General features: G+C 47.2%; 1 protein-coding gene across 1 annotated transcript in view; it reads right to left on the reverse strand.

Annotated features, from left to right (window-relative positions):
* Window positions 1–13,011, reverse strand: part of LOC144139785 (DNA-directed RNA polymerase III subunit RPC5-like) — a 38,816-nt gene that overhangs the window by 17,086 nt on the left and 8,719 nt on the right. Inside the window, exons 4-9 of the mRNA XM_077672043.1 lie at window positions 12,176–12,253; window positions 10,239–10,402; window positions 8,500–8,621; window positions 5,300–5,418; window positions 4,798–4,918; window positions 2,565–2,646 (exon numbers count right to left, since the gene is read on the reverse strand). Coding sequence (XP_077528169.1) covers window positions 2,565–2,646; window positions 4,798–4,918; window positions 5,300–5,418; window positions 8,500–8,621; window positions 10,239–10,402; window positions 12,176–12,253 — 686 coding nt within the window. The remainder of the gene's footprint in view (window positions 1–2,564; window positions 2,647–4,797; window positions 4,919–5,299; window positions 5,419–8,499; window positions 8,622–10,238; window positions 10,403–12,175; window positions 12,254–13,011) is intronic.

The following is a 13,011-nucleotide window of genomic DNA, read 5'->3' on the forward strand; positions in this document are numbered from 1 at the left end:
TGTTTTAAAGACTTACGGAACAAAATGGTTGCTCGGCCAACACCAACCGAGAAGTTGAGAACACTGTTGGCATTGACAATCTTGAAGCGAAGATGATGGACGCGTTTGATGTTCAAGCCATGGATATATCTGCAACATTGAGGCTGGAAATGAAAATACCCGAGTCCAGAACAAGCCGGCAAGCTCGCATTGCGTCCATCAAAGCCAGAATTTGATCAGAGATCGGACAGCTAGCACCCGAAAGGTGATATGGTGATACGGAAGTTGAAAATGAAAATAATATTTTGGTAACCGAACAACACAAAGACGACGGTAGGCCAGAAATGAATTGGTGAGATCAACCTCCAACAGAAAAAAAATGCCTTGGTTTCTTCGTTGAAGCCGGCACGTGCCATCCTGCGTACAATGGCTGCTCAGAAGAAACAGAAATGACCGTGAGGGTAGCGAGACATTCGCGAACAGAAATCAAAGTTAACGACTTGACCGTCAGTCATCGGACATCAAAAACAACGAATTCACAGTCCTCTGAAAACAACTATACAGAAGAACAAGAACCGCAAGGCTGGTTTGTATTGCATCGTGACCCATTCAAGAAGAAAGTGGCGCCAAAGGAGGCGGATAGTCAGGATGAAAAGAAGACACCAAGTGGCAGACAACTCCAGTGTTGTTACAGAGAGGGTGACGCGAAAGAAAAGACAACGAGAAATAGTCCGCATACATACAAGGATGTCCACGAGGCATTTCAAGGGCATACGAAGAAGGAGACCCAAGGTCTGTGATGGAAAAAAAAAAAAACGAATGCCGGCTGGAGAACGGAGTTTCCACCCACAGGCGGCAATGAAATAGTCCGTTCGTGGACTCCTTTCTACAGTTCAACGGCGATTCACGAAATCAGGATGCCCAACGATATAAGAAGCAGCGTTATCATCGGTGGAAGCAGAACTGGCGAGGTTCCCGACTCTGGTTGCTTCAACGGACATGAATTCTTGTTGCCTGTCAACTGGACTGCTCCCCTGCCATGGGCTCTAAACAAATAATGAAACTTGTAGCCATTTTCGCGCGGGGGAGGATGTTGAAAAAGATGGCGCCTGCCCTTTCTCATGCCCATCATCATCATCACACGCTGTTCTATTAAAAGACACATCAGAACGGGTCTTGGAGGCTCATTCCTTTTTGCAGACACCAAGCAACTTTAAAAGTGTTCATACCCTGGAAAAACGTCGACACTATTCTGATTCAGAAGGAGGGACATACCACGCATCTACAGAATTACAGACCCAACAGCGTATCCTCGGTTGTATACAAACTGCTTACCGAAGTAATTCTTAACAGCATAACCCGCAGCTCAGATTTACAACAACTCAAGGAACAGGCTGTGTTTAGCAAAGGATACTCTACAACCGAACGCATTAGTGTCATCAATGAAGTAATAGAAAAAATTAGTAGTGGCTTAGCTCTGCTATACCAGGATATACGTAGCGTGAGCTAAGGTTCAGCAATCCAGTCCAATCCAGTCCAGTCCTGTCCAATTCAGTCCAATTCAGTCTAATCCAGTCCAGTCCAGTCCAGCCACTGCTCTTCGGGCATGCTCAGCACGGCTCATCACGAGCCACGCGAAACGGCTATAAAGCGGCTCCGACGCAGCGTCAGACTTGGCTCCTGTGCAATTGAGGCGCACACTTGGGTACGCGCCGGTGCCAGTGCGTCTGCCGCGGTTGTGACACAACACAATCCAACACAATCCACTTTAATCCAATCCAATGAAATCCAAGCCAAGCCAAGCCAATCCAATCCAATCCAATCCGATGCCCTTCGCGCTTGCGCAGAACGGCCCTTCACTGCACACGCGAAACTGCTCAACCTCGGCCAGTGTAGCTTGCGCTACAAAATATTTAGCATATAATAAACCCATGTACATGGCAACAAACTTAGGTCGGCTCAGCGACCCCTGGAACGAAGTAGGATAGGAATAACGTTTAGGGAGAGGAAATGAGCTTCCTAGATCAGGTAACAAACTCAGCTGGAAGATATATGCTTCAAATTTCGAAAAAAGACTCGGACTGGCCAATGTAGTGGGACAAACTCACAACTGGTGGACCACCAAGGCAACAGAGTGGATAGCGAGAGACGGCCTAGAAGAAAGGGAAGGCCAACAACTCGATGGAAGGTTGAACTAAGAAAATTGGGAGCCAGCGAATCGATCCGGACCGCACAAGACAGAAGCATCTGGAGATCAATAGGAGAGGCCTTAGTCCGGTAGGGGACCCAAATAGGTTTTAAATATTATTATTATCGTGTTATCGTTATTAGTGTGTTGTTGTTGTTGTTATTGTTAGTTATTGTTATTGTTGTTGTTGTGATGGAGATGGCCTTGCCTAATATCTAAGTATGTGGGTAGGCCAGTGAGACTACGCGCCTTCTGGAAATTCTGCTCCTGCTGTGGTACAACCGTTGGGAGGGGTTCAGGTTTTGTAAATTGTGTCGGTAATCTTTTGGAGACAGTGTATGAGCGCAAGAAGAAGAAAAAAAAACCAATAGATTCAAGCAGGCTGCGGTTAACTCACCAGGTAGTCACGAGCTCGACAAATTATCTCGGCCGGCACTCCAGTCCTGGGGCTCAATGTGCCCTTCGGGTACAGCACGTCGCTGTGGGACGAAAAAATAGAGGAAGATAGCTATGAATATAAGTGTCAAACATCCCCCAAAAGCTTGCTGACATGAGGCAATACACCAAATAAAATAACAAGTCTATAAGCTTTCTCATTTCACACCGTTTTATTATGTCACAAATATGCTGGTACAGTGAGACCTCGTTAACTCGAACTCACATATCTCGAAAAATCGGCTAAGTCGAAATTTCCCGCGGCACCGAACCAATACGTCCCATGTATTTATTGCCCGTATTTTCGGGCCAAACTGCGGATATCTCGAAATCTTGACTGAGAGTAGAACTTAAATTTCGCCGCTGCGGACCCTTTCACAAGATTCGCGCTATGCTGCCACTGCTAAGTCCCTGGATTTTTTTCTTGTTCAGCCGCGCCCGGTCGCGCCTGCCACAGAGACGAAGTTTTCCCCGAACGTGAAGTCTGAGCCTAGATGCATATCAAATTAGTCAAGTAACCCTGTGGCACGTCATGGCACAGTAGAGACATGCGCAGAGGTAGTGTACTAAAGAAAACTGAAGTGTGTCGTGCGGGGAAAACCCAAATGGAGAGCGCGGGTCAGTTTGGCGATGAAAAAAATTGTATGGAGCGGGTCGTTGGAGGAAAACACCTTTCTAAAGCTCGCCGCGAGCGAACTTGTCGCCTTCATGCTTCCCTCAGGCTCTCCTCATCTAAGGAAAGATTGTGTGCGTTTTCCATTCCCCGGAAGACTTTCTGGCTCGCATTTGAACGGGTCAGCTCGCATCAGCTCTTCAGGCGGAGAGGTCACCGAAGTACCGGCGCTTCTGAATATGACGTCATCTACTCCTCTGACAGCGGCCTCGGGCAGGGGTCATTTGTGTTGGCGAAACAAGGTGGTTTGAGTGTGTTTACACATAAAATAAACATGTCTTCCCAATTCAGAATTAAAAATCTATAAAGTATTTTCCCCAACATTTTTTTGAAAATCTCTTCAGCAGCCCTTCAAAGAGGCAGATAACTGATTTTTGGCGGGAATATTTTCTTTGTCCACAAATGAAGGAGCATCACTTAAAACATTGAACCCGAAAAAACTTTGCTGATAGCGCCATATAACTATTGAAATCGGATTTTTTTAGATCTACCAATCATTACGTGTCATGCCAAGAGGAATGCTGGCAAGCACGACAGTGAGCCACGCGGAAACACACTTTAGTATTTAAAAAAATGTTCCCGGCTCAAACAACAATAATGTACAAACCTGTCCTACTCCTTCATACGGTTCTTGAATCACGCGTTGAAATCGACGGAGTTATTTGGACACGGGACGTAGTGTCACTTGTTCATAACGTTCTTAGCAAAACTTTCCCCATGAACTACTGCTCTCTGGAAGAAGATGTGGAAAATACACACGCAATCCCCCATCTATGAAGTTGACGGCCGCTGCTGGCTGTTGCATATGTCTGTGACATATATTGCATGTGAAGAAATACAGTAAACTCTCGCATTCACCCGCATGCGGCACCTTTTGACTGCTTTCATCAGGCCAAACATGTCGATAAAATCGAAACTGAAAGAAAGCTTTCTGTCTGGGCTGAAGCATTTTAATCATTACAATGTTTGCTAGCTAAAAATGTGCACGCCACGTAAAAGCTCCTGCATACATTTTCTTACACTTACGTTCCCCTTCTGCCTCAGTAGAGAGTTTTAGCTGTCCGTTTTTGACGGTCCGCTCCGGTAGCGGCGTCCCGCTCAGCGCAACCGGAGCCAATGCCGTTCGCCGCCGAACGCACCACGCATGTGCAGTGGTCGCGCTTGCTATCGGAGCGGAGCGGAGCGTGAAAAAACTGTCAGCTAAAACTCGCTAGTGTTTCTTTTTCGAAATACGTTCAGGCAAGCTAGCTCCACCAAACCAGTTAAATCACCTGTGGTGTAAGGAAGGGAATTGAGGAGCGATGCCCATTTCTACGCTTGGGCATTTAATGCGTTACTAAGCCCCTACTGTGAGTGATGCATTTGTATTCACAACAGCCCAATCTACCGACCCAGGCCAACATGCTTTTACACCCCCGTGTCCGTTTAAAAGCCCCCGCCTCGTGACCCCACGTAACTCGGTACATCTATGCCGCCAAACGTTGTCACGGCCACCACCGGTTTCCCCCACTAATGTGCTCACCTCTTGACCACCCAGCATCCTCGGACGAGAATGGCCACCTTCGTGAGCTGCCGCAAGACGTCCAACATGTCTCCCTGGGGTGGGAGCATGGTCATCAGTTCTGCCAGGTTCACCACATTGGCTGCACGAGGAGACACAACATGCGAACAGAAGAAACCTGAATGTCCGGATCATGTTAGGTAACACTCGGGGACAGGAAACAAGCAGCCCATACCAGAGGACCAACTAAGTTGAGTAACGCGAATAAATTGAAATCTGGAGCGCGGAGAAGTTACAACTGGCGTTCCACCAGGGTAGTAGAGTGGCTTGCGAAGGATGGGACTACTAGAAGCAGGGGAAGACTTAATGAAGGGATGGAATCAGCTAGTGGAAAGGTAAAGAGTGGGCTAGGGCGTCGCAAGGAAGGAATAAGAACATGACAGAGGCCCTTGTCTTGCTGTGGATGCAAGCAGGTTGAAGATGATATTATGATGATTTTATGATGCAGCGAAGAAGGACCCACCTTTTAGGAAGATAGCCTGTATTTGGTCCAGAAGCGTCAGGCTGTTCAGGGCGTCCGGCGCCGACATATGTGTGCAGCCCGTCTTCTTGGTGTTTGCCTTGTCCGCGTCCGCGTCTGAGCTGTGCGATCGAAAGAAGAGGAAGTGGGCAGGACGTTCACATGCACAGGAACAGAAAAAAAAAAAGCTGTGGTTGATTCCTCAATCATAGGAATCAGTAAAACACGAAAGTGAAATTTGCAGCGAACTCTGCAGCAGGGCATGATTTGCGGGTCGGCGGCTGTCTTGTGGGTGGGCTTGGCGAGCGACGCCCTGCTGGCGGGTCGCTTCGGCAAAGGTGTACTGGCGTCATTTCCGTGACGGATATGGCGTCAGCCAAAACTTGGGATATCGCGACATAGAACATTTTCGTGTTAAAATATAAAACCCGAAAACGAACAATCCTAATAACGTACTCTTTAGTACTAAAGGTTGCTTCCCCGAAAGAACACCCTGTGTGCAGGGATGCGTCCTTTACAGGCCGCTTGCTTCATTGTACTGGCGTCACTTCCATGACGGATATGACGTCAGCAAAATCTTCGTGTATCCGGGAATAAAACACTTTCGTGTTAAAAAAACACGGGGAGACAGCGTATTTAGCTGTTAGTCTGTGCGTGAAAAACTATCGTTCATCAGGAACAGAATATGACCGCGTTTGTCATTCCATTCTCATTAGCGTAGAACAGACTGCCCATTTAAGGACCAAGGTGGTGATCCCCACCAAAGACAAAGATCGCCAAGCCGAATGATGATGATCTCGCGGTGTCTGATATATACGCTGTGTCTGTATACACGAGTTCCCTTTTCTTTCGCAAACGCATTAACGCAGAAAGATACATTAATGGGTTTTGACTACAGTACTTGAATACGAACTGTCAAACCTTCTGTTACTATCGAGTATTCGCAGCCTTTTTATTATCCACAAAATGCGAAAGACGCAGTTTTGTTCACAGGGAGCAGTTTTTTTCACACGGAGTAGCGAGTCTTCCGACGCAAGTGCCCCAGACAGTGCGATGGATTATCTCCGATTACAGTATAAACAATCATAGTCGGTTCCTTCACTACACTATTTGTCCTCATGAGCAATTTAGGAAGAAAAAAAATTCTCTCTCTCTCACAGCAGTCCGAATATGGCGGCAGTGACCGACACATACGTGGAGAGAAAAATCGCAAAAACATATTACAGTGGAACACTAATAATGCGACTTCAAGGGAACGTACGAAAGCGTCGTATTGCCGGGGTGTCGAATGATCAGGGTATTGGTAAATGCCGCCCTATACTTGGGTACAACTTACTAAACGGCAAATGAAGCTTCCGCTGTGCCGGATGTTGCTTCGCGCGGCGCAAGTAGTGCGTTACTACGAATAATGGCCCGACCAGTTTCCGTGATTGTTTGGACTTTATATGCTTATAAACTACTGCAGCGACGACAAACAAACTACGTGAGAAAAGGCGAACGATGTCCCGCATCTATAGCAATCTCCTTTCAAAACGAGCGCGCCCGTTGACATCCGGGTCCGCCGCTAAGCGCAGTGATACCTTACATTAGCTATTGCCGTTCTTGATTGATTGTAGGGTTTAACGCGCCGACGCAACGCAGGGAATGAGGCGCGCCGTAGTGGAGGTCTTCGAATTAATTTTGACCACCTGGGGATCTTTAACGTGCGCCGAAATCTCGTACACACGGGCGCTTTTGCGTTTCGCCTCCACCAGAAAAGCGGCCGCCGCGGCCGGGAATCGAACCCGCGACCTCGTGCTCAGCAGCGCAACACTGAGCCGCCGCAGCGGTTTATTGCCGTTCTTAACTTATTCACAAGTATAGTATATCTATAGATGGTCTGACGTGACAGATAGGCTAAGAATACATTTAAAAATTTTGAATTACTTTATTTAGCGTGTTCTCGGGTAATTGGCGAACCCCTGACTGAAATACGAAGCTTTTAACGCAAAGCCTATTTTGTGCACTCCCCCGCCACCAGCGGTTTTTGCGCTAGCCCTGCGCCTCGCGCGCGCGAGATATAGATGGCAAGGCAGACGTGGCTGAGCAAATTGAGAGGGTAAAAAGGCGAGAGTGTTCTATTGCCAAAATCACATCCTTGTGGCGAGGGAGCATGCAGAGGCGGTGATAGAAGAAAAAGAGGGATATAAAGGAATGATGTAACATTCGCCGTGCGGTATCCCGTATATATATGTGTGTATTTTCACGTTCGTCGACTCGATGAGAGCTGGAAATCATGCGTCAAGTAGGCGGTCCGCCGGCCACTAGGGCTTCTTGCGGTTGGCGCGTTGGCGCTCTGCTGCCGCATGGGGCCGTCGAAGTTTAAGCTACCGCCTGCCAGTGCTCGCCCGCTTGCTTGAGTCAAGAAAGTGGTCTCGACGACCGCGGACTGCTTACCTTTGCAATCAAGACGCGTCAAACGGGGGTTAAGTTATAAAGGTCGCGACGAAGCTGCGGGAAAAGTAGGAAACACGCCGGTTTAACCCCGCCAACGTCCGCCGTATGAAGCGGACCGCGTGCACACCAGCGTCGTAACATCGGGGTTTTTAATGCATTGTTTCTATGGGGAGTTTGCCGGCACTGCGGCGATCCGTCGTAAGAAGTGGGTTCCAATATTGCTCACCCATGGTGAAGCGCTTCTGGCAGTGTGTGGCAGTCCATATTAGTATTGGGCTCAGTATTGGGTTCATTTGAAAGGGCGTAAGAAGGGCAGTTATTTCTGCAAAGACGCCAAGGCGCCAAGAATACACTTATACACTGCATGCTTCGCCCCTCCCCAGGTATCACGCTAGTGGAGATGGCCCCGGATTTTTTGCTGTGCACGTTATTTGTGTGCGCACTAAAGCATCTGCACTCTGCAACCTGTACGCTTGTGTGTGCGACTTTCTTGCATTAATACGCCCTTTTATCCGGAAACTTTTCTTTTTTTGTAACTATGGTGTGAACACTTTATTGTTTTACACAGTGTTGCTCCTAGTGCTAAATTTATGTTACTGCCTGTCGCGCTTCCCCCTGTTTAATGTTCCTATCGGAGCCTCGTCCAAGGAAACCTGAACAAATAAATCGCAATGAAGGAAAATGGAGAACTTCCCACATGAAGAAAGCAACTAACAGTCTGAGGTTGGCGTTAACTTAAATGGCGCCAATGTCAGAAGAGCCCCCACCTTTCTTTCTTGTCAGTGACAAGGCTCTGGAAATACTGGGGCAGAGTCCCAGGTAGATCCGACATGTCGGCGTCCATTTGCCGGCAGAACAGCTTTGACCGCTCCACGCAGGACATCTCCGTCTGCAAGCGGGCGTACCAACGTTGGGTTTTTAGCGACATAATAACAGCGAAGCTCTTCAGAAAATCGAAATTTCTCGTGTTCGCAGTTAAAAATACCAAGAAATTTCCCAGCGCGCGCATGTGAGCAGTGGCCTCGCGGCGACAGCCCGGCAGTTAACAAAACCAAGCAAATGCCTGGTGCTCGTGCGTGCGTTGTAGCTGATGTCGCTGACCGTCTGTAGAGCATAACAAGCAACGCGTTAAAAAGACAAGAAAAAATCCCCAGCGTTCGTGAGCGCGTACCTCGCGGCGCCCACCAAGCATATCCGCAGGCGCAGCGGCTTTAGCAAAAACAAAAGAAAACGAGGAGGGGGGGGGGGGGCGAAAACCCACAGGAGCAAAAAAATACTGAGTGCTGGTCAGCGCGTGCGTCGCGGGGACCGCCCATTGTCCCCGGCTCGCGCAGTGCCTTTAGAAAAAAAAAAACTGCTAAAACTCCCAGGAGCCCCTCACGTTGCCTAGCAACCAACAACGCCACAGCTGGCGCAGTTCCGACTCCACGCAACCTCGACGCGACTCCAATAAACGCCGCTCATGCGTCGTGCACGTACGCGCCGCGGCTGCGCCCCAGCTGTCGTCAAGCGCTACCACGCATTCAATGCTTGGCCTGAGGAACGAGACGATATCGATTCATATGACGATGACTATACTATAACGCAGGGCAAAGCGACGGCGGAACATGTAAATAAACAATTTCAAAATTGTACAAATGCATAGTGATGTGCCCTTCAGTGCTTTCGCTATGCATGGTTCAAGCCTTGCGCGAGTTTCACCAGATTTTTTTTTTTTAATTCAGGACGCCGTTTACAATCGCTGGAACTTAGAAAAACAAACGACCAACAGCCTAACCAAAACTAAACCAAAACTGAAGTCTTTATACATGCTTGAAGGCGAAAGCCTTATAGCTTCCCCCAGCGATACTTGTCAAGTACTTCTTTACCGCGACGTCATGTTTGTCTTTCCTTTAGTTGCTTTCCGGTGGGATAACTTCGCCAGGCACACTGGACCCAGTTGACGTCCTAGTTTCCCCAGAATCAGAGTTCTCCGTGCCTGGCGAGCCCCTGCTCTGACGTGTCGTCACTTGCACCTATCTCGTGATATGACGTCAGCGCCACACGCACTCGGCTAATTCTTGTTCCGCCTCTAGCATAAATGTAACGCACTCAACTCAGCTCGTACTCTGGAACCGAGGTTCAATTTCCACACGAACTCAAACGGCTTTTTCCCTCAGTCTACAACAGCGCCCATTTTCTGCAGCCCAGAAAAAACGCCACCACTCCGCCGAATTTTTGCGCAACGAGGCACAACACCTTCCTTGTTTAAGCGCTTTCCCTTTCTAGTTATGCTTAATTAGGAGCGCCGCATCGACCTCCTCGCAGTTGGTTTTCCCGCGCAATGCAACCGCTTGCAGTGAAACATTCTTTTGGGAAGTTCTTTCACCGGATGGCGTGAATGTGTGCTACACAGCCTATACAACGAAGATACAACACAGCAAGGGCGCTGCTTTGTTGCACAATGGGGCACTTAAGGCTTTTCATCTTATAGAAGAAGACTGACCATGACCCCGCAGATACTTACCTCCGGCCCGTGATAGTTGGCCTCAATCCAGGCCTCTTTCTCCTCCTTCTGCTGTACGAATTGGAACGACCTCTCACGGGCCCTTTTCTCCCGGTATGACTCATGCTCTTCAAACTTCATCAGCACCAATGTCGGCTTCACCTCCTGCTCCTCTTCCTCCGTTTCTGCGTGGGCTACAAGCAAGCGAAGAAGTTAATTGCCGAGTCCAATCCCATAAACAAGAACGCGAAGAGCAAACAAAAAACGCCGAGTCACTTCACAGGAGCATCTCTAAATCAAACGCTCCTGCACCTGCTACCAATATCACCTATGATAGAACTCTTTTAAATAATATGCCCCCTGGAATGCTGCTAAAAAAACGTCGCATTAGTAAAACCACCACAAAAACAAACACACTTCGAACATCAAAAGTTACAACCCTGCCTGCTCTAACCATCCCCTCTTGGGAAAAAGAAACAAAATTGTGGGCAGGAAGAGCATATTACAAAGGCATTCCACAATACAGAATAAAAGTAAATCAGCCACTTTAACACTGTCGGCAAAAAAAGGCGAAGGCTTTTTCCCTCGCATCTAATTTCAGGAAATCAAACTAAAAGCCAATAATGAAAGCTTACAACCGTTACCGTACCGGCCAAACTCGCGAGGGATGATTTGCCCACGATGCAATTTTTCGTGCTCCAAAAATCAGAGGCCTTCGTTCCCTTCATTCCCAAATTACCTTATCTTGTTAATTCGCCCAGTAACCCGATTTTGCCCCACACCTTACCTCCCAGTTTCCACATGTTCTCGGTTAACACTGTTTGCGCCAAAAGTACTGCCTTCAGCAAACATCATCACAAGAACGTTTTTTTTTTTTAAATTCTGGAACATATTCTTCTACTAAACTGTTCCTGTGACCACTTTACTATCAGAGCGGCAGCCCTTATTCCGCGTTAACTGCAACTCTAATTTGCAAAAGCTCTTACCGAGGCAGTCTGAAAGCAAATGTACTAAACTGATACTAGTTCGGACAAGGCATGATTGGATGGTACAATTATGAGAAATACAATAATACTAACTGCTAAAAAGCTGCCACATTCATTTCTGGACATCACTACTACACTCTTAAGGTTGCTTTCGCTTCGTGCTGTGCTTAACTTTAGTAGTACTTGCCTGAGTCATCTGAAAGAATAAAATTGGCCCACGTTTAGATTGAATTAGGTACAGAACAAATATGCTGACAAGAATTGAGAACAAAAGAAGAAAATTTGGAATTTATATTAGCAAACCCTCATCCCTCTTTTCTGAGGTATTTGAAGGCGGGAATCAGCATACCCAATGTGGTAGTTGCGTTACAAAATTATACCAGAAAAAGGCCTCAAAATTTGCAATAAGATTGGCCAATGCCACACTTTCGGCAATGCTTACCCACAAGCTGATGCTTACTATGATTAAAGATACACGGATAGTGCACGTTCTAAATAGTTGAAAAGAAAATCGCTTACGGGGACCACACACTTTTCCTGTGCAGATTGTCTAAAGACATTGTGTGAGATTTTTACCAAGTCATTCTTACCCATCTTACACTAACATACTAACGGGCGAAAATTTATCAAAAGCGCGCTTGATAGAGAGACAAGAAAGGGCAGGGAAAGGCAGTAAAGTTAAACGAAATAATTGCAAAACAGCACGAAACAAATTTGTTCATGCCTTAACAAGCTTTGGCGCCATCAAGCCTGCACGCCGCTACGAGAATTAAACTTGCACCCTCTTAGTAGACAGATCTAATCTTGCGTGAATTGACCCTATACTAACCAGGCAAGCTGAAAAGTGTGAGAAATCGAATGATTTTTTTTTTTCAGAAAAAGTTGGGCGTCCATAATTCTCGAAAACATCTGAGCGGACTTAATAAATTCATCAAGCTTCCCTGCTCAATTTGTTTGTGAGGCGTCTCTTACCTGCTCCAGACGGCTCAAGATGTTGGAAGCTCGGCCGCATTTGGAGGACGGCGTGGAGTGGTGTCAGGTGAAGCTCGCCTGCGGGCACAAGGTCATAACAACATCGTTTAACTTCGGACGACAGTCGGACATTCGGAAGACGCTCAGTCCAGGTGGAACTGGAGCAGCAGAAGATATAATGCTGTTGTACGATATGCAATCAATTGAAGGAAGCAGCTCTAACCTAAAAGGGAGCCTGTACTGAGCCAAAAAGACTAATAAATTATTGGGACTTCAAAATCAAACAAAGGGAAAGTCGTGCCAATGCTCTCTGTAAGCTTTCATTGTCAAAATTTTCAGATGATGCTGATGGTTAGGTGTTACTGGCGCAAGGCCGACTGGGGCAAAGAGCGCCAAAACAGTTGTTATTTATGACAGATTATGCACATACTAAAATCAGTGAGCAAGAACACAATCAAAATTGGTAAAGACAATGAGGACAGCTGGTGTAGAGGGCCAGGTTGTGATTATGCGTGGTATGAAATAGGGTCTAAAAATTTCACTTCTACTAAATATTTAAAAACGCGCTTGACAGAAAACATGGGATCGTCAGACAGGAATAACGCTGGGTGCAGTGGCATGTGTTGTCGGTAGAGTTCGGCGAAGTGTTTGTGTCGTGTTCTGTGGAGTGATTTGCATTGAAGTAGCACTTGGATCACGAATTGGCCGTCTCCACACCTGCTACACAGGGGTCTTGGAGATCCCGTGAGCAGGTAGGAGTGTGTTGCATGGGTGTGGCCCATCCGTAATCGAGCCAGGGTAACTCCATTGTGTCTGTTGTGTGTGTCAGTGGTGTA

Source organism: Haemaphysalis longicornis, unplaced genomic scaffold, assembly GCF_048455015.1.
Source record: "Haemaphysalis longicornis isolate Haplotype H1 unplaced genomic scaffold, Haemaphysalis longicornis Haplotype H1 scaffold_5, whole genome shotgun sequence".
NCBI classification, from domain to species: Eukaryota; Metazoa; Arthropoda; class Arachnida; order Ixodida; family Ixodidae; genus Haemaphysalis; species Haemaphysalis longicornis.